Source organism: Trichechus manatus, unplaced genomic scaffold, assembly GCF_000243295.1.
Source record: "Trichechus manatus latirostris isolate Lorelei unplaced genomic scaffold, TriManLat1.0 scaffold00054, whole genome shotgun sequence".
NCBI lineage: Eukaryota > Metazoa > Chordata > Mammalia > Sirenia > Trichechidae > Trichechus > Trichechus manatus.
In genome coordinates, this window is record NW_004443990.1 from 15,706,213 (window position 1) to 15,733,699 (window position 27,487).

At 52.6% G+C, this 27,487-nt stretch overlaps 2 protein-coding genes across 4 annotated transcripts; one reads left to right on the top strand and one right to left on the bottom strand.

The window, feature by feature from the left end:
• Positions 1–1,123: 1,123 nt before the first annotated feature.
• On the bottom strand, positions 1,124–17,840 carry CACNB1 (calcium voltage-gated channel auxiliary subunit beta 1). Of its 3 annotated transcripts, none has more exons than XM_004378019.3 (14): positions 17,544–17,839; positions 15,068–15,154; positions 11,968–12,087; positions 11,120–11,242; positions 10,226–10,362; positions 9,914–9,990; positions 8,527–8,546; positions 8,179–8,259; positions 7,668–7,726; positions 7,372–7,481; positions 7,052–7,203; positions 4,137–4,232; positions 3,524–3,709; positions 1,124–1,794 (listed from the first exon to the last, which is right to left on the bottom strand). In XM_004378019.3, the coding sequence occupies exons 1-14, from the start codon at positions 17,625–17,627 to the stop codon at positions 1,330–1,332; spliced, it is 1,797 nt and encodes a 598-aa protein (XP_004378076.1). In that variant the 5' UTR covers positions 17,628–17,839; the 3' UTR covers positions 1,124–1,329. The 3 variants fall into 3 exon arrangements, with proteins under 3 accessions (XP_004378076.1, XP_012411414.1, XP_004378077.1); XM_012555960.2 differs by lacking the exon at positions 8,527–8,546 and adding an exon at positions 9,356–9,510 and having other exon boundaries at positions 1,330–1,794; positions 17,544–17,724; XM_004378020.2 differs by lacking the exons at positions 1,124–1,794; positions 8,527–8,546 and adding an exon at positions 9,356–9,510 and having other exon boundaries at positions 3,171–3,709; positions 17,544–17,840.
• A 2,521-nt stretch (positions 17,841–20,361) lies between these two features.
• RPL19 (ribosomal protein L19) lies at positions 20,362–24,436 on the top strand. Its single transcript, XM_004378021.2, has 6 exons — positions 20,362–20,422; positions 21,552–21,658; positions 22,472–22,594; positions 23,136–23,256; positions 23,632–23,742; positions 24,230–24,436. Exons 1-6 carry the CDS (start codon positions 20,418–20,420, stop codon positions 24,351–24,353), a joined length of 591 nt encoding a protein of 196 aa, XP_004378078.1. The 5' UTR covers positions 20,362–20,417; the 3' UTR covers positions 24,354–24,436.
• The last annotated feature ends 3,051 nt before the right edge of the window (positions 24,437–27,487 follow it).

Consider the following 27,487-nt stretch of genomic DNA (forward strand, 5'->3'; position numbering starts at 1 on the left):
TTTATAGGTGGCAAAATACTTCTCCTAGGGGAGTACAGACAGACAGACAGATAGGAGCACAGGACACAAGATGGGGAGGGGTAAGGGGTGGGCAGTGGTGTCTTCTAACCAGTGAGTGGAAGCTGCACCCCACCCCCTAAGTGGGGAGTGGAACAACATTGGCACAGGAGGTGGCGAGACAGGCATGAGGTGCCCATCCCTGAGGTGGGCAGCCGGGCATGGCCCAGTCCTCGTTGGCACAATCGGCTCTCTCTGGCCCAGCTGGGATGCTGGGGAGGGGCAGGGCTGCTGGGCTCTAGGGATACTGAGGCAGAGGTGTACCTCAGGGGAGAAGGGGTACCAAGGCCTCTCCTGGGGGGAGTAGATATGGGTAAGGGATAGGATCACAAGAGGCAAATACAGAGCAGCAGCAGCAGCCAAGCCCTCCAGGAGAGATCTGAGGACCTGAGGCAACCCCTGGGGTGGTGATCACCCCTTGGGCACCAACTCACAGGGCCTCTCCCCTGGGGCCTCAGGGTGAAAGTGGAGTTTTTTGGTTTCAAAGAGGCCAGCCAGTGTTACGTGGGCTCCACACTCAGGTGGCAGAGGGATAGCGGGCTCGGACGCAGAGGGCCCCCTCTTTTGATGGCAGCAGGCGGGGGATGTTGTAAGCTCATCCCTGTGGCAGGTGAAGGCTGAGGCATGGAGGGTGGGGTGGGTAGCAGTGTCTCAGGCTGCCCACTCCTCAGGGTTCTAGGCTCTGGACGTTGCCATGGCCATGGGACAGGAGTGGACACAGTGTCTGATACCCGCCAGTTTGCACCCAGACCCTCCCCGAGCAGAAGCACCCATGCTGGCTGTAGCTTTCACCTACCAGACAATGCTACCAGGAAGCTGGGGAGAGGGGGTAAGCAGGGTGAGGGGCCCTGGATCTGGGGTTTGGAAGAGATGCCTCATGGGAAAGATCCTGTGGCCTCTGTCTCCAGAAAAAGAAAGGGCTATCTCATTTAGGACCCTCACTTAGAGTCCCAAGTAGAAAGAGTTAAGGAAGTGCACCTTTTCTCTGTTGGGGGAGGGGAGAGAGTCCCTTGAGGTGGGGAAAGAGGACACGGCAGAGAGGTGGGTATTCCCCCATTCATCCACAGCAGGCAAGTAAAAACCTACAGCTGGGGCTTAAGGGCCTCCCAGAAGCTGGGATACCACCAAAGAAACCCCAAACATTGAGCAAAGTCCTCTGAAAGGAGGGAGACAGTATCCCCTTGGAGGCAAGATATATCACAGGTAGTGACCCCGCTGTCCCTCCCCTCCCAGGGTTCAGAGCCCTCCTCCCAGTCCTGTTGCCTCTGCCTCTCAGCGGATGTAGACACCTCGCCCCCAGCCCTCCAGCTCGTTCTTGTTGCGCCCCAGAACTGGACCCCCGCCCTCAGCGCAGTAGCGGGCCTTATTCCGGCCCCGGTTCCTGTTGTCAGTCAGCTCTTCCTCATAGTCTTCTTCCTCATCTTCCCAGGAGCCCTGCCGGGCTGGTGAGATACTGCCCCCTGGAGGGTCTCCAAGCCCTGGCCCCTCTGAGGGGTCAGTCTCCATGTCCACACACGAGTCTCCCAGCTCCGTGTAGGCAGAGTTTCGGCTGCCGGGGGTGTCAGCATCAAATGTGTCTTGGCGGGATAGTGCCCGCAGCGTGCCCACCCGGCCTGGTGGGTGGCTGCTGGAGTAAAGGCCTGGGGGCTGGCCCAGTTCCCCCGGGTACTCGTGCACGCTGACGTGCTCCCCGGTGGCCCGTTCCAGTGGCTGGTCCCCGGAAGCAAGGTAGGGTCCCTGGTTAGCAGGCAGATGGCACACACCATGCAGATCAGGCAGGGGTGAGAGAAACACAAAGCAAGGTAGGTTAGTGATGGCACGAAGACACCCAACTTGGCTGAAGGAGGAAGGTGCTGGCTCTAGGGGATGGGCAGCCGGGCAAACAGCTCTAGTTGGAGGACAGACCTCAGGGCATTTGCTCCTCTAGTGGGAGAGAGGACGCTCAGCCTTGACAAGGCACGAGGAGGCGTGAACTCTCATGGTAACCAGGGTGCAGAGCCTGTGAAGTTAGTCACCGCTTCCGCAATGCACGTCATTAATGCTGTCCTGGGGTTCATCATCATTAACAGCTCATTAGCATTGCCCCTCGTTAGTGGTTGATTGGGTTAGTCACTGCCCCCAGCTTTCCAATATGTTAATGGGGGATTTCAGCCCACACCAGACTCCAATCACAGATTTCCAGAACCCCAGGCTTTTCCCCCTCATTCCCTAGTCAGATGACAGCCTCCGAGGTTGATCCCTCCCCAGCCTCCAACAAGGACTCATCAAAGCAGCAGCTGGTAAAGGCTGATGGGTCTCCATCCCCCACTGGAGACAATGAGGGGTGGGTGGTCCAATGTTCTCATAACCAAACGCCATGTGAAGGTGATCTAATGATCACTGCCACTATGGAGGCTGCTGGATAGGATGCAAAGGGCCCTAGGTGAGGAGCTGAGAGGCCTGGGTTCTAGTCCTGCCCCTGCCACTTATAAGCTGTGTGACCCTGAGCAAATGACTCCCCTCTCTGTGACTCAATTTCTCAGCTGTAGTGTGGACAGGGGTTAGGCTAGAACAGCAGTTTCCAAACTGTTCCCTGAAGATCTGTGGCAGGGGAGGGGGGGGACACAGATGTGCTTCAGCAGCTCCCATGGAGGAGAAGGGGAGCCCAAGCCACTAGTTCCCCCTGAGCAGAGAAAGGATGCCTTATCTCCATACCGAGCTTCCACACAAGATTCAGTGGACAAACAGGCTCTGTGGCCGAAACAAATCTGGAAAGCAATGATCTAGAATGATTTCACGGGTGCCTCTGGCTCTAACCTAGAACCATATACTTAATGGTTTGGTTTCTGAGATGGACTGTGGCTCCCATGGGAGGAGGGAGCAGGCAGGGTGGGGTACCTACAAGAAGGCCTTTCCTGGAATCTGTTTAACTGGGAGGAGGGTGGAAGGTACAGGATCAACTCACAGAAGATGCTACATTCTTGGTCCCCTCTGGGGTCAGGACTCTGGGGTCAGAGGTACTCCCTAGGGGTTTAATGGACCCTGCTCTGTGGCTACTTTTTGAGTGGGAGGCCTCTGTGTTGGGTCTAAAATGGCAACTGAGTATATTAGTCTTCCTCATGGTTTCTTCCTAGTCACTTGTCTTATAAGGTCCCCAACCAGGCCTTGTATCCAAAAGCCCCCAAGACAGCAGAGGTAGCCCTACAGAACCAGGCCCAGGGAGGCACTACTAGCCAGCCCCGGTCCCATCAAAAACCACAGACACCAGAAGCTGCTGCTCACCACGTTTTTTACAAAATAAAGCTCTTCCCTTCCTTTCCCCATGTTCCCTGCACTCCAGTTCAAGCCCTGGGCAGGAAAGAAGACCGCTGGGCACCCACTACATGGCGTGCTCCTGCTGCTGGGGCACCGTGCTGCCGCCCCGCTGTGAGGCCTCCAGCCCGCCCCAGAAGCTGAGATTTCTCCTGAGCGAAGTGAGCACCTGTACCTGGAGGTTGGAGACAGGGGCAGGGCTGGCAGCCAGGGCTGCGGTAGCCATGGTGCGGTTCAGCAGCGGATTGGGCGGAGTGCTGCTGGGTGGGTGAGTGGCCTTCCAATAGGCTTCCAAGTACTCGGCCAGGTGCTCGCAGGCATCCTCCAATTGGTTCTCGTCCAAGATGATGTCAAACATTTCCTGTGGAGGTGGGGTTAGGGGCGGGGCTGGGATGAGCCAGGGCGTGACCAGGGGATTGGGGGTGTGGCCTGGGTGCAGTGGGTAGAGCCAAGGGGTTAAAGGGCAAGGTTAAAAACAGGCCTCTGTATGTGAAGAAAGGGGAAAGAGGACTCTCAGATCTACAGATTGGCAGAACTGCAAGAGGTCTTGGCACTCAGTCCAACTCCCTCATTCTAGAAATAAGGCAATCAAGGCTTGGATAGGGGGTTTGACTCGCCACTTCCCAGAAGTGATGCCCTGGGGCTTGAAGCCAATCTCTGACTCCCTGCCCAGCGTTCTTTACCCAAGGTCCAGTCTGCAGTCTGCACCTGTGGGCCTGGCCCAGGTGTTCCTGGTCACTCTGTCTCTCCCAAACGCCCACCCGCTTTCCTCGGGTCTGAGAACTCACGGGGGGACACTGTGCCAGCTTCTCCGAGGCTGCTATTTGGACATTGAGGTGTCTGGACTGAGACTTCCCTCGGGACTTGATGAGCCTCTGGAGTACCTGGTTTGGGAGGAAGAAGAGATAGAACGACCCAGGCAATGTGCTAAGTCAGAGGGACAGGACCTGGCTAGACTTAGTGCAGAGAGCCAGCATCAGGGGTGGGGGATGCTCGATGACTCTCAGCCCCAGCCATCTCTGCAGCACTGACCTCACCAGCCCCGTGTCCACCCTACACAATGCACAGGCTCTATCCTGGGTCTCACGTCGGCCTCTCGTGGGAAGTTTTTGTTTAGATCTACCGGTGTCCATCTGAAAGGCAGTAATTCTCCTTCTCAGCCCCTCTAATCTTGTTTATAGGCTTCATTCTCCAGGCCAAGGCCCCCACCCCATGCTAACAACAACAACAGCAACAGCTATCCTATATACCAGCACTGTTCTATGCTTTTTACATGATCAGTTCCTCTAATCCTGACAATAATTCTGTCAGAAAGGTACTGTTATTATCTTCACCTCAATAATAATACTAATAACAATAATGGCTAACACATAAAGCCACAACCTTAACTAAGTGGCCAAAGTTATCATCAGTGATCCAACAAACTGACATCATGCACCTCCTGATGGAATACACTGAGGACACATATCACTTTGGTGATATCCCTACTAAAAATGCAAAACTTAAATCTAGTCATGAGGGAACATCAGATATACCCAAACGGAAGTACAGTCTACAAATAACTGACCTAGACTCTCCAAAAATGTCAGTGTCATTAAAAACCCAACAAAGACTGAGGAAATGTTCCAGATTAAAGAAGACTAGAGAGATATGACAACTAAATGCAACATGTAATCCTGGATTGGTTTCTGGATTGGGGGGGAACTGCCATAAAAGGCATTATCGGGCCAATTGGTGAAAACTGAATACGGATTGTATATTAGATAACAATTCTTGAACTTGATAATTGTACTATGGTTTTGTAAGATAAGGTCCTTGTTCTTAAGAAATACATGCTGAAGAATTTAGGGATAAGGCAAACAATATCTACAACTTACTCTCAAATGGTTCAGGAAAACAATATGCTAACATACATAAAGATAGAAAAGATAAAATAAATGTAGCAAAATATTCAAAATTAATGAATTGAATTATACACTTTGAATGGCTGAACTGTATGGCATGCGAATTATATCTCAATAAAGTTGTTAAAAAAAATTAGTGAATCTGAGTGAAGCGTATTCAAAGAATAGGAGTTCTTTATACTATTCTTGTACTCTTCTGTAAATTTTAAATTATTTAAAATTTAAAAACTTAAAAAAAAAAAAAAATAGATGCTTAGTAGATGCCAGGAATCTGGCCTGATTAATTCATTTATTTAATCTTCTCAATGACCCTTTGAAGAGTTATTATCCCTATTTTACAGATGAGGAACTTGAGGCATAGAGAAGTTAGGTGACTTGCCAAAGGAACACAGAGCTAGTAAGCGGCAGCACTGGGACATAAACCCAGGCAGTCTGCTCCAGAGCCCACACTCTTATCCTCAGTGCTCTATGGATGAGAAAAACAGAAGCATCTGTTACTTTCTATTCTAGTTCACAAAGTGTTTTCACATCCATTATCTCATTTGGTCCTTTCAACCATCCCAGGAAGTACTACTTAAATTCCATCATCCCCTTTATATCACTAGAAACTTAGGACTCAGGTTAAGTAACTGGTCCAGGGTGCTCTGTTCATAGAGTGCTATCATGGGATGATAAAAGCTACCAGTACTGGTGGCCATCATGAATCAGGCAGTATAGTGGGCTCTTTACATCAACTACCTCCCATCCTCTCAATACACAAGGGAGGGACAGTAATCCCCATTTTGTTTGTTTGTCATAAATGACAACTTTAATATTTTAATGAACATCCTGCCATAAACACACATAGTGTATATGTATAATTATACATAATTATGCTGCTCTGTAACCTGATTTATTCATTCATAATATGTCATGGGACTCCATTTTAGTCTTCCATGGGATATTGGTATCACCAACTATATAAAACAGGAAATCAAATAATCTTGCTGTTACTGATGACAATTTACATGCTTATAGTTCTTTGTAACTAAAAATCTCTTGTAAATTCTTGATGCCATATAACCTGAAGCTGGAAGACCTCTGAGGAGTCCATCTCTCTGCTTTTTTGATAATCCCCATTTTATAGGGTGAGGAAACAGAGGCTCAGAGAAGCTAAATAATTCCCCCAAGATCTCAGGCTCATTCAAACACCAGCAACAACAAACAGAGCTAGGATGTGAACCCCATGCTGTCTTCTGACTTCAAATTCTCCACCTATACTCTCCCTCCATGTTTCTAAAATCCCCACTAACATCTAGGAAGGAAAGTTAATGGAGCTGCAATATGACAAAGAAGTAAATCAGCCTTGCTACTGGTTTCGTCTCTATCAAGGTCCAAATGAGGACAATGCAGCAAAAAGGGCTGAAGTCAGAAGACAGGAAAGACCTCCCAACTGCCAAGTAGCTGAATGACAGCGGGACAAAAGGCACAGAATTCTCTCAGTTTTCTGGACCTGTCTCAACCAGAGTGGAGACAGGAAACTGGCCGGAATGATCCTAATAATAATATTAATAATAGCTAATACATGAACAGGGACGTTGTACCAGGTCCTTTGCTAAGTGCTATCCATTCACATTAGGTTCAATCTTCACAATATCCACATGATGGAGTTTTACAAAGAAGGGAATTTTGGCCCAGGGAGATTAAGTCACACAGTTAGTCAGCAGTGGAGCTGGGATTTAAACCCAGGCAGTTCAATTTTAGAACACTCCTTTTTTTAAACTATGCTGTTCCCAATAGGGTCAAGCTCCTGTACTCACCTTGGGAGAGGTGATCTTGATGTAAACAATGATGGGGGCCAGTGAGGTCTTGGAGAGCTGGGCTGGGTGGTTGATGGTGTCGGCGTCCAGAGCCACTAACTGAAGGGTCCGGGCTAGCTCGAAGATTCGCTCAATTTCACTCTGCACCTCAGCTGGGGGGCAGGGAGTCATGGCGGGTGGGGGGAATGTAAGGATGTCCCCCCAGGAGGCAGTGGGTAGGTGGAGAACTTCTGAAGAAGGCTCCGCCTACCACCTCCCACTCCACCAATATCTGGCCTAGAGGTTGAGGGGTTGAGGGGGTGAGGGGGTAGCCTCCTCACCTAGGCTGGAGCGTGTGTTAGAGCGTTCAATTATGATGTGCTTGCTGGGGTTGTTGAGGACTGAGCGCTTAGCCAGGGAAATGTCTGCTGTCACACGAGTGATGGAGATCCTGGGGGACAGGGCAAGGGGAGCCAGGGGTCAGGGTGGGCTGGGATGCCCTGCCCACTCTCCAGGCTCCAGGCCTGCCTCTTATCCCTCAGTTCAAGAGTCCCAGGCTTGTCATTCCAGCCATCCTGCATCTCATTCCCAGCAGAGAGCCATGGTGGGAGAGGGAAGCTCCCAAGGAGGCTCTTACCTGCCATCAAATCGATGCTTCAAGAAGTCAAATAAAGCTTTCTGCATCATGTCTGTAACCTGGGGTTGGAGGTTGGGGAGGGGGTAGAGGGGAGACAGAGGAGAAGTCAGGCACTTAAAGCTATTCAGGAAGTGTGGGTGCTGGCATTTGCACCCTCACATTCCACTTCTTAAATTCTTGGGTTGAATGGGCCTCAATGGGGATGGGGTTCCCTTTGGGTCAGAGGGGCCTCCAACAGGGTCTCTGATTCCAAAGGCCCTTGTAGGTGGTATCTCTGGGAGTCTGGGCTCTTCTAGAGGGTTTCTTTGGGAGACTGGGACCCGCTGGGTGGGTCTCCCTGTGGGTTTAGGCCCCTCTGGGGGGTTTCTCTGAAGGTCTGTAGCCCTCTGGGGAGGACACCCGGGGGACCTGGGCTTTTCTGGGCAATTTCTCTGGGGTTTGGAGACCTTTCAATGGAGTCTCTCTGGAGGTCTGGGCCCGTCTGGGACCACTCCCCTCCAGGGGCTCCTACCTCATAGCCCTTGAGCGACGGTCCCACCAGGATGATGGGCCTCATGGAAGGCACCACGTCATAGGGGGGCACATGCTCTGTCTGGGGGGGAAGCAGGAAGGGGAAACCCCACAGTGGAGATGGCATTAGCCTTTCTCCCCCAGTCTCCAGGCTCCTCCATGCATCTTTTCCCCCCGTCCCAGAGCCTAGATGTGGGGGTTGGGGTTGGGGTTGGGGTAGGGAGATATGGCCAAGGAGAACCAGGAAGAGTGGGGGAAATGGGATTGCAGATATAGGAACGGGTGTTAGAAGGCTGCCCTAGCTCATCCCAGAGGGAAAGAGGGGGACATAGAAAGCTGTGATACTCACCAACTTCTGCTTCTGTTTGGCTGGGTCCAGAGATTGCCAAGAGGGAAAGGGGAGGGGAGAAGGGGGGTACCCAGGCAGGGGCAGAGGACAAGGAAGGAGCCAGGACAAGAGAGGGAGAGCGGGCAGACGAGGAGAGATAACAAGGCATGCGTGTTAGTGACAGACAGAGCCAGAAAGAGGGGATGGGACCCCACGCCAAGGGGGAGCCAGAGATGGCCCTGGATCGGGGCTGGGAGCTGGACTGACAGTCCAGTGGGCTTGGGAAGACTTAGACATGCCCTACCCCCTTTCTGGGTCTTGAAAAAGAGCTGGGAGAGTAATGACCCTAATTTGGCACCCAACTCCTGCCCCCAGTGCATGCCAACCAGCTCATTTTAATGGTTCCCTTAACTGCCTTGCCCTGTAGCCAGCAGACCCCCATGTGCCCACCACAGCCCACTGAAGTTCAAAAAGGGAAAAGGAGCAAATCTCCTTTACATGGGATGGGGGTAGCGGCAAACACTGGAACATCCCATTGGTAGTGAGGGGGAAGGTCAGCTTTCATTATCACCAGACCCTGCTTCCTCAGGGTGCAGCAACCCTCCAAGGCAGAGGGGACTGTGATTACAAGAACCATCCCTTTGGAGAGTGGGCAAAGGTGGGGTTGTGTATGGAGATGGATGTGCCCATTCTCTGCGTCATTCTACCCCTCCCTCCTCCTCAGCAGGAAGCCCTCATCCCCTCAGTCAGGCTGGTACCACATCTGCATCCATTCCAGTCCCCTCCCTCCTTCCACCAAAGACCTGGGTCCTGACCCCCACCCCTCTTTCAAGACCCCAGTGGGAATTACCTTCTTAAAGAAGGGGATGCGTTTGCCATGGGGTGGTGGGGTGGTGACACTGCTAACACTAGTCTTAGTGGAGCCACTCTGCTCGCCAAGCTCTGCCTCCTCATCCTCTAACTCTAGGGGGTCTAGTTCAAATGCTAAGTTAGTCATTTCATTACCTGGACCGGAGAGAGATCAGGAGAGAGGGAGGAAGGAGGCGAGTTGGGGAGAAGGAGTGAGATGGACGTGGAGACACAAGTACAGAACGCAGGGATGGGGACGGGGAGAAAAGAAAGAAGAAGAGGTGAATGGAACAGGGTTGGGGGAAATGAACGGGGGGTGGGGAGTCAGGCAGAGAGATGGAGCTACCAAAGAAATGGGAGAGGAGAGACATGAGGGGGTGGGTGCTGACGTGCCCAGTTTGTAGGGTTTCCTATTCTTCATGGAGGGAGTACCACTGGATGTGTTTGGGGGACTCAGGGTTGGGGTGCCCTATATTGCAGGGAAAGGAGGGGGCAGGGAGTGGGGAGACCATCCACCCAGGAGCTCCCCCCAGTCCCCTGGGGTGGCAGCAGCTCTTACCACTGGCAGGGGGCGTGGGGCGGCGGGTGACAGTCACCACATCTCCCAGACTGGAGCTGGAGTTGTCGCCTGATTTGCTGTGTGGGCAGAGAGGCAAATGGAGCTGTGAGCAAAGAGATAGGGGTATGGGTGGGGATGGGGGTGGGGGGATCTTGTTCTCTCACATGGCACCCTCCCTGGAGATTCTCCAGCCCCACTGGTGATGCCACAGGCAACTCTGTGCCCTCAGGGCAGTGGGTCAGCCCTTAAGGTACAGTCCTGGCTTGATAGCCTCTCCTTGGGATTGGGAGTGCCCCGCCCCCAGCCAGACACCTGGAGCTGAGGCGGTTCTGGCGCAGCTTCTGCTCCTGCAGCAGGCGCAGACTGTCCAGTTTGACGGGGCTGGGGATGAAGCCAACCTCGCAGCCCTCCTTCACCAGCCGGCCGATCCACCAGTCATTGTTGTATTTCTGCAAGCCACAATGGTGGGTGGGGTAGGGGAGACCAAGAGGGGAACTAGAGGTGTAAGCCAGCAGCCAGCCTCCAGGGGAAACCTCCCCCAGACCTGCCCACCCTGTCCAGGGGGTGGTGCCCCTAGAGAATCCTCCCCACCAGGCTCCAGGCTCTGACGCCCCAGTTCTCAGACTCCAGGACAAGCAGCCTCTCCGGCCACGGACCAGCCCTCCCTCAGCACGTTCCTGTTTTGAGAGTCCCTCCCCCTCAGTCCTCACCTTCCATGTGCATGAAAGGCAGGGAAAGGCACCAATGCTGACACCTCCATCACAGGCCTCATCACAAATCCTCCCAACAACCTTGTGACCTAGGCCCACCCATCTACCCATGGCTGTCAAGTTGATTCCGACTCATAGTGACCCTAAAGGACAGAGGAGAACTGCCCCATAGGGTTTTCAAGGCTATAATCTTTATGGAAGCAGACTGCCACATCCTTCCCCTGCGGAGCAGCTGGAGGGTTCAAACCGCTGACCTTTCGGTTAGTAGCTGAGCACTTAACCACTGCGCTACCAGGGCTCCTTTGTGACCTAGGCATTACCATCTATTTTACTGATGAGAAGCCAGAGGCTCAGAGAGATGGAGAGATTAGCCCAAGGTCACACAGCAGATTCAACCCACCTCTGGCTCAGAAGTCTCTTTCCCTACAGCTCTGGCTGCCCCTCTCCTGGCACCCACTCCCCTGCCCTCCCTCCAGATGCCACGTGCTCTCCCCACCTCCTTGATGTGCAAGAAGTCCTTGGGCTCAAAGGTGATGGACATCCCCTGCACAGGCACCTCATCCCCCGGAGACGGGTTGTAGCCGACATTGGTGCGCACAGCAAACGCTACTGGCTTGGTCTAGAGGAGGTGCATGAAGGAGGACGGCAGTCAGAGGGTTAAACCACAATGCAATGTACAACTTCCTGACTGGGGTGGTGATTATGCGGATGTTTGCTTTATAACTTTATAAATGATTCACTAAAATGTACACAAGTGGTTTGCGTAGTTTTCTGGACGTATGTTAAATTTCACAATAAAAAAAGAAAGCAAAAAATAGGTGTGTAGGGAGGCATTGAGTGATAAGCATTGGTAGTGGGGGAACCCAGATTGACACCGAGAAGGAATAATAATAATAATAGCAACTATTATTCAGTGTGCCAGGTACTATGTTGCATGTTTTATATGCATTATCTCGTTGATTCATCACAAAAACTCTATGAAGTTAAGTATTATCATCATCTTCATTTTAATGAGTGAGGAAACTGAAAATCAGAAAGGTTAAATGACTCGCCTAAGATCACACACCTAAGAGGCAGGGCTGGGATTCTAGCCCAGAAAGTTTCACTCTAGGAAAAAATGGACATGAGCATTTATCAAGCTCCTACTATGCACTGGAAACAGTACTCAGTACTTATTATACTGTATAAGGAAGCAGATGAAGAAGCAAAGGTATACTGAGGCCTGGGGGCACACAGCTAGGAAGTGGCTGGACCAAGACTTGATCAGGGTCAGTCTGGGCTCCCTCTAAGGCCTGGGGGTGGAGGAAAGGACGCCAGCCCAGCCCCTCCCCACTTCTCTCCCACCTTGGCTTTCTCAAGCTGTGCTAATGCCTGGCGCTCTGCCTCCTTCCTTAAGGCTTCTCGATCCTCCTCCAGAGATACATCGGAGTCTGACGGACGGCTGGTGTAGGACTCTGCCGAACCCTGAAGACAGAGAGGAGGAGCACATCAGGGCCAACGCTGCCTCCCCCTGTTCCAGGATCTCAAAAGGCATTGAAGTGCCACTGATTACAGATGCCTCAAGCCCCAGCCAGCCCAGCATGTTGCCACAAATGCTAGGAGAAAGTGGTATTAGATGGAAGGGGCCAGGGGCTGAGGTTTGCAGGCCCTTGGGAAGAGTGTGGCCCTGAGAATATTGACGAAAGTAAGCAGGGGTTAAGGCAGGTCCAAGGACAGCTGCTTGGGGCCCTGGGAGGGGTTGGAACCTGATAGGGGCACAGTGCAGGAGAGGAGTGCCAGGGGACGAGTCTCTACTCCCTGCTCCTCCTTCCCTCCCCTGACCCCAGCACTGGCTAAATAGATACAGCAGAGGCCCAGTGGTGTCCCTTCCGCGGACTGTAGCCACCTGCTAAGGCCTGAGCTCTCTGTAGTGTTGGAGACAGAATCCCACCTCCTCTGCTCCCCTAACTGGTATTATCAGAATCAGGCCACCCACTCAGAGCCCCAACCCTCAGGATCTCAGAAAATACTAGACAGAACCCAAGATTCCTGGGGTGGTGCAGGCAGAAGAGACAAGTAAAGAGCAGCAGATAGGGTGAGACTTTTCCCAAGTTGGGGGCTGCTGGGTGCCAGGATGAAAGCGGCTCAGAAGTCTAGGTATTCCAGGAAGCTGGCTTTGACCACACTGACCAAACCAGAGCTTAAGGAACTGTTTTAGGGATGCACGCATGTGTGTAAGACACATGTAGCCTGCACGGATGTCTAGTGTGAATGAACATGCTTATTCATGTGTGTGCTTGGATGTGCAACCGCAAGTGTGTTTAGGAGGGTGTGTTCTACGGAATGTGCCTTATGTACATGACAGAGCGCATACAGGTACACACAAGGGGGCACCCTAGCTGTCTATGTCCCTGTGGGTGTGAGGCATGTCAGGGCTGGAGCTGGGCGGGGAGGATTTGTGTGTGTCTGGGTGGGTGGGGGTGGTGTGGCTACAATAGGTGGGAGGTAATGTGGGGAAAGAGCAGGACTGCGGAGAGGTGGGGGCTCTTTCCTGAGGGCACGAAAGGGTCTCTTGGCCAGCAATGTCATCCGTTAGCTTGGTATGGAACGGACCTAGGAAAGTCAGCAGACAAAGTCCCGCCTTCCCTCGGATGTCTCTGGGCATTAGCTAGTGCAGTTGTCCATCCCCTGCCCAGCCAAATCACTAAAATGGGAGACTTATCGGGGGAAGAGCTGGGGTGGGGGACTCACTAACAGAAGGTGGAAAAGAGACATGAATGAAGGAGGGCGAAAACCAGCTAATCTGCCACTCTCCGGCCCTCCTGACCGGAGCACTCAGAGTCAGGGAGACAGACGCACAGAGAACCAGAGAAACAGACCCAGAGATAGGGTAGCAGAGACTCTGAGACCCAGAAAGGCATTTACTGACCCCAAATATACATACACACACGCACAAGGATGCATCAGAAAAGGCGGGAGGCAGGGAAATGGTGAGAAGGCAAAGAGACAGGCTGGGGTGAAGGCCCCCCTCCTGCTTTCCTGAGGGGCTGCTCCCACCCTCCTTCCCCACCCCCAGCTCACCACCATGGGGGTCCGGCTGGGCGCCTCCATCCCGGCGCCCTCGGTGCCTGGCCCTGCTGGCCTAGGGGGTAGCCCAAACTGCCCGTCCCCCCCAGGGGGCTCAGGTTACAAGCAGAGTTGCTACATGTGCAAACTGCTAGTGTATATTTAGCTCAGAGATGTGGCAAGGACTGCTCCCCCCACTCGCTGCCACCTACTGTGGGTCAGACCTGGGGAGCAGAGAAGGGGAAGGATTGGCGGTTGGGGTAGGGCAACAGATCTGACTCCCAAGATTGAGAAACCCTGAAGGAACCAAGGTCTTCTTCTTCCAAGAGGGGCAACATGAAGAACAGCGTCATTCTGCCTAGCCCTGGCCTTAGTCCGGCCCTGCAACAGGAGGGAAGAAGAGATGGAGGAGAGGACTTCTGGTCTTTTTGTATACTTAGGAAATGCTGGGAGAAAGGCCCCTTCCTGATCCTCTCAAGTCAGGCCTCGGCTCACACGTGACAAGTGTGGAGACAGAATTGAAAAGAAGGACCTCACTCCAACATGTGGTGCATCTGCCTAGCACAACCCTCTCTCTCCTGGCCCAAGGAGAACTGGCCTCTCTACCGTCCTCTGCCCTCATATGCCTTGCCTGCTTCCTCTTCGACTCATTCCTTTCCCTTGTCTGATCCTGGGACCATCTCTCCTTTTTTAGGTACCAGGTTTTGTTGAGATGTTCAGTAGTCATAGCAACCACATGTCTCTCTCACTGCCTCTCCCAGAGCCTAAAATGACCTGGGGTTAGAACAGAGATGAGGGCAGCAGCTTCCTGGCTGAGAACAGAAGACCCTAGAAAGCTGTTCTCAATTATCCCTTTTTAGACAGGGGTGCTGGACTAAAGTCCTCTCTAAAATCAACCCCCATCTGCCACCATCACCCTGCATATTAAAGAACAGTTGTATGTGGGTGTGAGGAGGGTGTTTCCCTGACCCACACCTAACCAGGGCTCCCGAGACACAAATGTCCTAGCTCCTCATTTCTTAGGACCTGCCTCTACCCCACCCTGTCAGATTCTGGGGGAGGACATGGAAGCAGACAGCCGGCAGGGGGAGTGGGTGACAGCCCGAAGCAAACTAGAAGGAGGCAGGCCAGGCTGTCCCTGAATGAGATGACGCAGGCAGGCAGCCGGGGCGGGTGCCTGGTGCTGGGGGAGGGGCAGGGTGGGGGCGGGGATTGAAGGAGTGGGTGCAGCTGACAGCACATTCAGGAGAGGTCATGGGGTATCAGGGTGATGGGGTGTTTCCAGGCAGTTGACAAATGACGTGCAGGAAGGTGCCTGGAGAAAGCCTCAGACCCAGCTCACCGATGCTGGTCTCTCCAGCCAGCCACCTCCCTCTCCTCAGCGCAGTCCCCCCCTTACCTGGCGGACAAAGCTGTTGGATGTTGTATCTGAGGACGTACTCCCATCCGACCTTTTGAACCGCCCTTTCCTCTTGCTGTATTTGCCCTAGAGAAGCAGGGAAGGGACAAGAGTGGAATCAGGAAGGACCTTTCCCAACCCTCAGTCCACTAGGCCCGTGATCTGAACAGTTCCCCACCACCCCTATCTTCTTCCTTAGGTGGTACAGTCCAAGGGGAAGGAGGGTCTCCCATTTTCCCAGAGAGGGCCCAGACCACAGCCATGGAGCAGGGGACAGTGCAAGAGAGGCTTAGGGGGTCACACATAGAAACCCCTAAAACAAGCCAGGAGGCTAAATAAGGGGAGGTGCTGAGAAGCTGGAGGCTCGTTAGGCAGCAGAGCTAATTAAGATGCAGGGCAGGCTGCAGAGGCTTCAGTGGAAGGGAAAGGCTGCCTGCCTGCAGTGCTGGGGGGGGGGGCGGGCGTGGCAGAGAAAGCCGGGGAAAGTCCCCTCCAGAAAACGGCTGAGTGTGCCAGTGGTCCCCAGAGAGGAGGAATAGCCAATCCAGGACCCAGCTTGGCTTCATCCCTGTGCCCAACTCTTTCCTTCGTTTTTCCGCAGAGTGGGGAGGGGAGTGGCAGCTCTGAAACCCAAAGCAAGATTTCCCAGGAGGGGATTGTGAGGGTATTTGGAGAGGAAATCAACAACCAACCCTGACCAGCACCATGGGGACAGATTCCCCTGCTGGGCCCTGGCAGGGCTTCATCCCACTCCCTCCTCACAATCACAATAGCCACACCTCTCCCCAAGGGGGACAAGAGTGATCAAGCTTCTACTCTCCACCCCAGCTGCCACTGCCTACACCCTGCCCCCATGGTATCCACCAGGCTATGTCAGTCTAAATGCCCCTCAGCCCTACCCCAAGCCGAGCCTAGGACAAGTCTAGCCCCATATGCCTCTCAGGACCAGGCTGGCTCAATCACACTGACCAGGGCTCCTAGCTTTGGGGGAGTGGACACTATGCCTGACACCCCTCAGGCAGCCACAGATTCAGGTTAAGGGCTTCAGGAATTTCCAGGCCTCCTAGAAAGGGGGCTTCTTCGCCCTCCCCAATTCACATATACACACTTGGCCCAAGGCCAGTCCAGAATGGGAGGGGGATTGTGATTGACAGTTCATTCCCTCCAAGCCTCTACCCCTTGCCTCCATCCTAGGTTTTTTGTTTTTTTTTTTTTTTGCCTTCCATGACCAGACTGAGGGCTCTGGCTCTTAGAATCTGGGGACAGGAAGGAGGAGGGATAGATGGGAGAGAAGGGCACCCAGGGACCCTTCGAGGGTCCTCCCCTCTCCCCTTCTTTCAAACCAGACGTACACCCAAATTTTCGATTTGAGGATCCCTACAAACCTAAGAGGATCCCCCAGTGAGTCCCAGACTCTCATTCACAATGCCACCACCACTCCAGGCTGGGAAAAGGGAGTGGCATCGAGAGAGACAGAGGACAGCTGAAAGGAAGGCAGCAGTCAGCTGCCTCCCAGGCTCCAAGGGGCCTGGGGTGGAGGAGGGAGGTATTTTTAGGTCTGATCTGACCCCCTTACATACCCATCAACCACATTATCATGGTGGTTACAGTTGTTCCAGGCTGGCCACAGCAAGAGAAGGGTTAACTCTATCTAGTTTTGGGGTGTTGCCAGATTGGAGACGGTAAAAGTCTCAGAGAAACCTCCTGGCACGACCACCCCAGGCCCTGCTGGTCACCCCATGGGCATCCACCACACCCGGGAATGCCCCTTCCTGGGGGTAACCCAGGGCACGGGAAAAGTGCTTGAGTGGGGGTAGAGTGGCAGACCTCTCCCCCAGGTAACAGCTTCTTCCCCTCCAGGATAGTGAGCTGGCTTGCATCCAACTTTCCAAACTTTGGAAAGCCAACGTGGGCGTGGGGGGAGGGGAGCTGGTCCAAGCTAAGGGTGGGACGGGGGAGCCTGGGAGGGGGGCCTGGCCCGGAGCTGGCCCCTTCCCCCACCCGCGAGGGCCAGTGTCCGTGGCTCCGAAGCCGTGCTGGCACCGCCCTCTGACCATCGCCTCGGCCATCTCCCAGTGCCACCTCCGCCGCACCCACTCTCGCCCAGCGCCCCTCAGCGTGCTCTGCATCGCCCCCCTTGTCTGAGCTCGCTTTCCAGCCTCCCTCAACCTCCCCTTCTCAAGGTCCCGATCTCCCCGTAAACAGCCCCCACTCTTAGCTCACTGGAACCGGCACCCGAGAAGCAGGGACCCTGATGCGGGGGAGGCGAGGCCCGACCACCCCCTCCCGGATCCACCGCCCAACTCAGGGCCAACTGCCCATCAATCATTAACCCGCGGGGCTGGGGGACGCGCAGGCGCCCCTCTCCCCTCCGCGCCGGGCATATAACCCCTTCCTACCCGGCGCCCCTCAAGCTGACCCCATCAAGGTCTGCAGGAGTGGCCCCCTTCCCGCGGGCCCGGCCACCGCGTCTCACCTGTGGACTGGGGTCGAAGACCTCCATGGGGATCTCCTGGGGAGGTGGGTAAGGGCTCCGGGACATGCTGGTCTTCTGGACCATGGAGAGGAGCCTCGCCTCCCGCCGCCGGCCCAGCCCAGGCGGGCGCCTTCAGCGCATGGGAGAGGCCGTCGGAGTCGAAAGCAGCGCAGCGCAGCCAGCACCGGGTCCAGCCACCAAGCCCGGCCTTCGCCAGCCCCCTTCCTGCCTTCCTTCCCTCCTCCCTCTCTCCCTCAGCCGCCGCCGCCTCCTCCGCCCCTGAAGGCTCCGCATCTCCCCCCGCCCCCTCGGCTCCCACCCTCCCCTCCCTGGTTCCCTCCCTCCGCCCGCCTCGGCCCCGCCCCTCGCAGCCCCTCCGCTGGCTCTGCACAGATCCGGCGGAGGTGGCACTGAGAGATGGCCGAGGCGATGGTCTGAGGGCGGCGGGAGGCAGGCACGCCCCTCCCGGTCCGGGCGGGGGCCGAACGCTGGCCTCGGACTGGCCTGGGACTCGGACGGCCTGCTCTGGGGAGAAGGAGCAAACCGCTTGAGGGGGGAGGTGGAACGGTGTTACCAGTGGATGCCAAGCGCTGATGGGGGAAATGCTCGGATTGGCATAGCTGGCACCGTCGTCCCTCCGAACCCTGGGTCCCAAGCGCTCTTCCAGTGGGTCTCCCTATCCCATTCCTGCTTGGGCCGCGGAACTTCCCGGTCCCCGTGATCCTGGGACCTGTCTTTAACTCCTTTCTCCCCAGCGTAGGGCTGAAGCCGCCTTGAACCAAACAGAAGGGTCCCCCACCAACTTGCCTCTGGGGCTGCCACCTGAGGGCTAAGGCTGGAGTGGGGACAGTGGCCAAAGGGAGATCTCAACAGAGACAGCAGCAAGAGGCAGTCCCCCAGAGACCCCAAAGTTTTCTGTCCTAGTCAGTAGCTGGGGTCCCCCAGGACCTTCCAAAAGTCCAGGCAAGAACGTGGGTGAGTTGCCCATTTCCTGGAAGACGGAGAAAAGTGGAGGAAGAAATGTGAAGCAGAGAGGGGAAGAGAGACTGGCTAATATCAGATATCATGACCTCTGACTTAAAATTGCTCCCATTTCATCTTTGATTTGAGAACAAATGTCCGAGGCCTGCACTCTGCCCACCATGATTGGTTTAGAGAAGAGGAATGAAGGATTCTGGCAAGAGACCTTGGTGCCAGTTTGGCCCAGGTTTTTAGGTTGTGTGGCCCTGGACAAATCACTACACCTCTTTGAGCCTCAGTTCCCTCACCTATAAAATGGGGTTGCTGGTACTTCACCTGGGGTTATTGGGAGGATGAAGGAGAATAAACTTAAATGATGGACTGCTAGGGTTTGGAAATAGATGCTGTAAAGTGCTGTGCAAGGGTCAGTCATGACATGAGGACCCACCCCCTCCCTACACCATCCCCTCCCCTCCTCCACACAGGCTGAGAGATGAGAAGCAGAAGGGATAAGACCCGCCCACTCCCAGTGACCCTAAAATAAGGCCAGTCCTTTGTGTTCTGTTAGAGGGGAGATTGTGGGATACACTGACTCCTCCTCCTTACCGTGGATATGATAACCAGTGAATGATTAGCCTAGGAGTGAGGATGAAAGACCAAAATGAACTAAAAATCCAAGGATGCACACATTAGCAGTGTCCCAGGGCTTGTTCACGCACAGCTCCAACCCTGAGCAGGGTTCCTGCCTGCTCCATGGGGACAAGAGAGCCTGGCATGACAGGGAAGACACAGGCTTTGCAGTCAGAAAGACCTGGGTTCTCCATCTCTGTTGTGTCCCTCAGCTGTAAAAGGAGGATGATACTAATTGTATTGTGAGGAAATGGCAGTAAAGGTAAATGTTGCTTCCCTTCCTCTCTTTTTGACCTTCAGCTCCATTTAGCAGCCAGGGAAGTTCAGATGAAAGAGATAGGACATCAGCTGGAGCCAAGCAAGGAGTTAGAGCCAGAACTCAGGTCTAGTTTCTTGGGCAGTAAGATGCTCTCCTTGGATTTTTGCATTGGGTGCTCTTGAGCAGGAGGGAAGAAATACAGATGCCTGCTCATTCGAATTGTATTTTGGGTTTTTTTTTCCTTTCACTTTTTACACTCATTCATTTAGCCAGAACAGTATTCCTCAAGTGCCTACTATGTGCAAGACACCGTGCTTGCTGTGTTACTATTTTCCTTTGTAAACTGCAAACGTTAACCTATGTGATCTTCACAACTGGATGATGGAAATATTAGGATTAGGTCCATTTTACAGAGGATGAAATTGAGGCACCAAGAGATTAAGGACCCGCAGTGGCTCAAAGACCCAAGCCAACGTCTTTTGGTGATCTATTCTGCACTTTAGGGGGTCTCAATCTACGATGAGATTATGAAGTTGGTTTTGCCTGATATCTGTCCTCATTATTCTCACTCGCTCCATTCACGAATCCCTTCCCCGTCCCTCCACACACACGCCCCAACGCCGCCGGCGAATAAAGCATCGGTCCAAACAATCCAGGATGCCTGCAAAGAGTAGGCCACTGAGCCTTTTACCCCGCCTGAGCAAGCTAGCTGACTTCCGGCTATCAGTACCCACGTGATCAAGAGGCCTTGCTGCGCATGCCTTCTAGGAAATCAGACTATACCACTTTGCTCTACTGGAGGGGCATATTTTCTATGTTTTTAAAGTGTAAAACTGAGTCCTGATATTGGACTTCTATTATCACGTGTCTGAGTTGAGACTATAAGTCGTCTGGGGTGGCAGAAGGCCGAAGGACCGAACAGGAATACAGGAAAAGCAGAGCGGGGGATGGGCTGTCCCCTTTACAGATAATGGGAGGAGCCTGGCGAGAGCGAGTCCTTTCCTTTCGGCGCTGTGGCCGCAGCCATGAGGTGAGGGCGTGAGGGTCCGTGGTCTGGGCTTACCTGGGCCAGCGGGAATGGCGGAGCTTGGTGCCGCCGCCCTGGAGAAGGGAGATGAGATGGCGGCAGCCCTGAAGCGACTGGTCCTAGAGCTTGGAATAGGCCGGAGCACACTAGGCCCCAGTCTCGAGAGGATGGGGGTGGGGAAGCGTCCCGGGAACTCGAGACCGGTGGAAGGGTAGCTCCGCGCGTACCGCGCCCCACACGGGTCGGGGTGACCCACGGGAGCTGAGCAAAGGTGGCGGCGGGGGATTAGGCCGCGGCCCGTTTACTCCCTGGGCCCGTCTAAAGCCGACCGGGTCTCTGCTTCCATGTGACGTAGGGCAAACCTCGCGCAGGCCCCAGGCCTCTGACTGCCGCGGGTGAGGTGATCCCCAGATCTTTGACTCTTCCCAGTCTGTTGGCCACTCATAAGACTCCAAAGCCGCCCCGGTGTCGTTTTATTATTGTGATAAGGCAAAACGAGTCCAGAAAGTGGTGGAACTCGCCTAGGTCCCCAGACTAGAAATCGAGTGCACTGTCCGCGGATACTTTACTTTGAATATTGTTTTTAAGACTTAACACCAGAAAGAGCATCAAAGAAGAAGGGGGAGAGAAAACGTTGCCGTTGAGTAGATTCCGACTGATAGCGACCCTATAGGACAGAGTAGAACTGCCCCATAGGGTTTCCAAGGAGCGGCTGGTGTATTCGAACTGCCGGCCTTTTGGATAGCAGTCGAGCCCTTAACCACTGTGCCACCAGGGCTGCAGAAGGGGCATGAGCCCCTTCATCATTAACTTCATCTTCCAGATTAGGAAATAGGCACAGAAAGGCACTGCTTGGATCTCATTCTAGAGTGGCGAGTTGCCCCATACAGGAACGTACAGCCCAAAGCCTTAACAAAGATTTTGATTTACGGAAGATCGTTATTCTGGGATGGTGTGGTATGGGTGGCAAAAGTCTTGAGTAGGGGGCATGTGCATATTTTATCCAGTTTCCTGTGCGTGTTACATTCCACAATATTAACAAGCCCAGTTTGGAGGGCAGGTCCTCCTAGGGGTGCTCATTCTTGCCTAGGAGTGGCTTTCAGGGCTTGATAATGTTTTCTGTGTCCCACAGTATGCTCAGGCTTCAGAAGAGGCTTGCCTCTAGTGTCCTCCGCTGTGGCAAGAAGAAGGTCTGGTTGGACCCCAATGAGACCAATGAAATCGCCAATGCGAACTCCCGTGAGTACTTGGGAGTCTGTGACCCTTCTCCACACTACCCCTTCCCTTTGTCTGTGTGAGATAAACATTACAAGATTATGATGACCCTTTATAAACCTGGGAAAGCCCATGGTTTGGGCTTCCTGTAAAATGGAGGAATCACAAAAATATGGAGATACCAGAGGTTCCCTTTTCCTGCTGTTTTCGGAAGGACGGGGTGGAAATTGATGAGACCACCCAGTGCTATGTTAATGACTTTCTGGAATGGATGTTTTATAGCTGTGTGAAGGATTTGTGAACCTGTTAAGAGAGTACTCTTAGTTTGGGATTGGAGACTAGAGGTAGACAACAGCTGATGAATTGGGCCTCACACCTTTAGTAGAGTACGGTTGGCATGTGAATATTCAGGAAAGTTATACAGATGTCAGCCATGCAGATGGCACTAATGTGCTCATGTTACTTCCACATAATACTAGGGAAGTTCTTTACCTGTTTGAGTCTGTGGTGTTACAGTGTGTGCTCAGAAAATCTTAAATTATTTTCTAGACCAGTAAGAGGTTAGACAGATGGAATCTGAAGGACTAGGAAGTCTGTGTATACAATGTTGATCACATACCCCCAAATACATATTTTGAGTGTGCTGTAAAGCATTAAAAGTTAGAAATATTAAGAGAGAATGAGAAATAAACAAGTTTTCAGTCTTTATGCCATTTATGAGACCACTAGGCAAAAGATGTAATCAGCGTTTCTGCCCTGTCCTATCTGGACTCTGGGTTGTAGCCTGTGCTCTAGGGACTGGGCCCCCATGACTGACCAGGTGATTTGTATTCTCAGGTCAGCAAATCCGGAAACTGATCAAAGATGGCCTGATCATCCGCAAGCCTGTGACCGTCCATTCTCGGGCTCGATGCCGGAAAAATACCTTAGCCCGCCGGAAGGGCAGGCATATGGGCATAGGTAAGTGTGCTCTTCCCTTTTTGTCTATGACTTAAATGGTAAATGCTTGAGCCTAGGCTGAGAAAATAGTCAGATACTCGGGATTTTTTTTCTTCCCACTTTGTCTCATCTTGAGCTTTTTCTTGGTAATTGACGTTTCCTGCCTGTGTACAAATCAGAAAGTTGGCGCTATTGTTGTAGTTGAAGATATTCTTGGTAGAAAGAAGTTATATTATTGAGCACCTACTCTGTGCCACGGATTCTACTGGGATGTTAAAAATGTCCCATTTAATCCTAGCATAAGGATGATTTAGGGACACGAAGGCCCCTCAAAGCCTCTTCTAGCATGCCATACTGCCTTTGTGCATGCCCTAACCTATCCACATCATGTGTGAAGTAAATGTGAAATAATTATTTTGTTGTGCTTTACCAAAAATTGAGTAAATGAAAGGCATTAAATATTTGGAATCCTCATCTGATGCTTATACTATTTTGACCCATCAGCTGCCTCTAGTAACTGACGACCTGGGCAGTGCTGATTACTAACCCATCTTCCCCACAGGTAAGCGAAAGGGTACTGCCAATGCTCGAATGCCCGAGAAGGTGACCTGGATGAGGAGGATGAGAATTCTGCGCCGGCTGCTCAGAAGATACCGTGAATCTAAGAAGATTGACCGCCACATGTAAGCATACCCTCTTCTTGGGTCCACCAAAACATATTTGCTGCTTTGGTGGCTTGTTTCTTGCATAGACAAGAGCTCTGTCCCCTTGGCCTTGGGGGGGAAGCCATGTGCCGTACGCGTTTCTAGAAAAGTTACTCCATTCTGGCCTGTTCTTTTTTTTTTTCCCCATATACCATCAGGACAGCCTAAAAATTTGATGTCTTTTAGGCAAGTCTTCTGCCTAGAAACTGCATGAAAAGTCTTGGTTTAGGGGAAAGTGGTCCCTGAAGCTGTAGGAGAGAGAAAAGGAAGCCTAGAAGCTTAGTAGAGGAGCAGCTCATAGGGGCTAACCTCTGACCCATCACCGACGAGACTCTCTGCTCCTTCTGCCTCTAGGTATCACAGCCTGTACCTGAAGGTGAAGGGGAACGTGTTCAAGAACAAGCGGATTCTCATGGAACACATCCATAAGCTGAAGGCAGACAAGGCCCGCAAGAAGCTTCTGGCGTAAGTTTCTTCCGGAGTTGATCTCAGTGTCACGGGGACAGTTTTTTTGACCCTTACTGTAAGGGTCAGAGGTGGTTCTGCATCGTTGGCCACAGAGCCTGCCTCAGTTTAGATCGGAAGTCCAAATGGGACTTGTGTGGGGATAGAGAAGTTGGTCTTAGTTTCCAGAGAGGGTTTTAATGAGTTCTCCAGAGATGTTTAAAATATACATGTGTCTAAATGTTGACTTGTATGCAGTGTGTCACAAATACAGTTGTTGTGTTAGAGGAATATGTCTTTATTCAAGACACCAATGTTTCTTAGTTCTACACACACCCACATGCCACTTGCCCATCGCTGTCGGGGCAGGGACTACAGGTTAGTTGAAGCAGGAGCTCTTGGTGGCCCCAGCAACTTGAATTCCTCAAACTGAATAGGCTTCAAAGGAGAGGGCTGGGAATGTAGTTCCATCTCCCCAGCGGCTCATCTTTTCTCTTCCCTTACCCAGTGACCAGGCTGAGGCCCGCAGGTCTAAGACCAAGGAAGCACGCAAGCGCCGTGAGGAGCGACTCCAAGCCAAGAAAGAAGAGATCATCAAGACTCTGTCCAAGGAGGAAGAGACCAAGAAATAAAGCTGCTCCCCTTCTCTTGTCTGTACATAATGGCCTTGGCAATTATATAGATCAGTTGTTCAATAAAATGAGCTTTTACCTGCCTGCCTCTCAGCTTTTTAAAGTTTCTGGCTGCTTTGTGGATATTCATGTTTAGAGGGCCAGAGTTGGCCTCACAGTGGGGCTAGGAAGCTGGCCCTTTCCAAGCTACCTGTTACATTCCTTCCCTTCCGCTAATGCCTGGAGCCATTTCCTTAGGTTAGGCTCATGCCCCCTCTATCCATGAAAGAGGTTTTTTCTTTTTTACCTTGTTTTAGTGCAGTGTGGAGTAGACTCTAGCGGGAAGGAAAGAATTGCTTCCACCCAAGCCTCAAATACGCTTCAGAACTAACTGCCTATTACAGCACAGCACAGGTGGCATCTAGGAAGTGATTTCAAATGTTGGTGGAGAACCAGGGTCGGCTATGACGTCATTTGAGGTCACATTCTGTAAAGAAATTGAACTGTGGCCTGAAGTCTTAGTTTAAAATCTGCCATAGGAGTCCAGGACAATAGGGGTTCTAACTGCTACCAGTCCAGAAGCTAAGAGACCTGAGCTTTTTAAACCGCTTTACTGAGGTATAAATGAAGGTGTCTTATTTTGAGCAACCCAGTATCTAAACTTTCTTCCCTGTCTTACGTATATAGTTTTTTACGTCCCCGCTCCCCCTTTGGTTTATACCTCATCACCTAGGACACAAAGAAAAAGATGTCTCAACCAGCAGAAATGAATAAAAACAAAGGACTAAAGCCAAATTTGTCTCACCATTGTGAGTTATCTAATGAATTTGTGTTCCGTTTTACAAATAAGAACTGGCTTTTATTTTTGCCACTTAACACATTTGGTAATAATAACTACCAATAGTTCAATAAAGCACCTGCCCTTTGAGCCAAGTACTCTTAGCCACTTTGTACTGATTTGTAATCTTTATAACATTGTAAAGTAGGGGTTATATAACTCCATTTTGCAGGTGAGAAAGTGGGTGAAGTGATGTGTCAAATTCACAAAGACTAAGGTGGTAGCATTAGTGGAAAAACCGATTTAAGATGTTTAGGAAGTAAAACAGGGCTTGGTAAAGCATTGATCAAGGGTGCTGGGGAAGAAGTCTGGCATGATCCCCAGGCCTTACACTTGAGCGGACCAGGTGGGAGATTTTTTGGTGATCAGAGGGACTGGGTTGGGGGGAGTGGCTAGATGAGTTTTGGCTATGTTGAGCGGGTGCTGGTTTTTTGAAGCAGACATCCAGGTGGAAGGGATCAGACAGATAACAGGGTGTCAGCTCAGGTGAGAGGTCTGGGTTGAACAGACAGATTGGGGAGGAAAGTTGGGTGGAGGAGACAACTCTTATTGGGCACACTTGGCTACCTGTCTGCCCTCCACCCCTCTCCCAAGGAAGTCTGGTCTTAGGGTGACTCATGAGATGGCCGATAGGAGGCCCTCTGGAGCTGTACTGGGCAGGTGGGAAAGGGCTGCACCCAAGTGGGTTTAGCATGGGGGCAGCAGACCCTCCTCTAGCTCTGCTTCTGGTGTCCTCTTTGTCCAGTTCTGTGCATGGAGGGTGGGGAAACTGAACAGCCAAAGGGAGGGAGGACCAGGCTCAGTGAGAAATGTCCAGAGGACATCTCCTCTGCCCCTACTTGGTGTGCTTCAGAGCCTGGGATGAGAGGACATTAATTTCTGGATTCCCTGGTTGCCACCATAGAAGCCTGTGGGCACTTTATCCTTTAGCTCTTGCTCCAAGACTTTGCCATTCAAAGTGGGGATAGGGATCTGAGGCCTAGACGAGGAAGGACCTTGACAAAGCTCCCAGCTTGGTGCACAGGGCACCTCCTTCCCAGTCTGGCCTGGAGGATGGAAAATGTTGGAGACCAACCCATCCCCTCCATCCCCAAACAGAAGGAAGGCAGGAGGGAGAATGAAGCAACCCCAGCAACCCTTCAGGGGGCTCTTGAGCCTACGTTTGGAAACCCACTTCTAACCTGGACCAGGAGATGGCGCCGTTCTCCCGCAGGTATTAGAATGCTGACCCACGACTGGTGTTTTTGGAGGGGGGGGGAAGAGGTTATGGGAGTGTGGGAGCCTACCTCCGGAAACCTTGGGTTCAGTGACTTATTTCTGAGCCTCACGCCAGGCCTCCTGATGGTTAACCTCTTTCTACCATGCGCCTACAACCCCTTCGAGGGCAGTGCCAGGGAGGAGCCCATTCCCCCCAGAGACTAAAGTCTCTTCCAGGTCGCGGAGCCCTGTGAAAATCTGATTAAAAGATGTGTCCTTTCAGCACCATACAGCTGTGCCCATCCTATAATTTTACATACCCTTTCAGGGGGCTCTTGGTCCCCAGGTAGACTCCCAGAGCGAGCATAACTCTTCATTTTTAGACAAGGAAACTGAGGCCGAGGGGCAATGACTCCCCCGAATCTCAGTGTTGCATGAACCCAGCACCCACCTCTGATTCCCAGTTTGCAGTCTCCAGGCGTGGGAGGGTGTGATTCAGAGTGGGGTACAGCGGAGATGCTGAGCACAGCTGCTGCTGTAGGACCATCAGCCAGTGAAGCGGGTACAGGATCCTCCAGCCTCCTTCCAGGTGGCTAGCTCTCCCCAAAGCACAGGATAGGCTGAGGGTGGCTGCACACGACTGCCTTCCTTGCACTTTCAGTGGTGCCCCCAGCCTACTCCAAGCACTGCCTCAGTAAAAAAGGCTGAAGGGGCCACAGGGAGTGGCTCCAGCAAGTTGGGTGGCTCTAGCAAGTTGCACAGAGGGGCTCACTCTGCCTGTGTGCCCCACACCTCTGTTACCCATCTTTCTGCCCTTTTAGACCTTCCTGTCTCTGGCTCTCAGACTCTCCCCTCTTTCTGCATCTTCCCTCAGGCTAGGTTACCTTTATCCTATGCAGTCCATGCCAGGTTCAGCTCAAGCTGAGGTGGGGGCATGGAGGGCATGTGTGGGTCAGAGACAACAGAGCCAAATGGTGGGTTGGCACCACCAGTATGTTCCTGGGCATCGTCTGCCCCAGGCCAATGGTGTTGTTGGCCAGCCACCCCCAGAGTGGGCACAGAAAAAGACAGAGGTTACAGTGGGGGCACCAGCTGTTCCCAGCCCCCAGGCTGTGAGCAT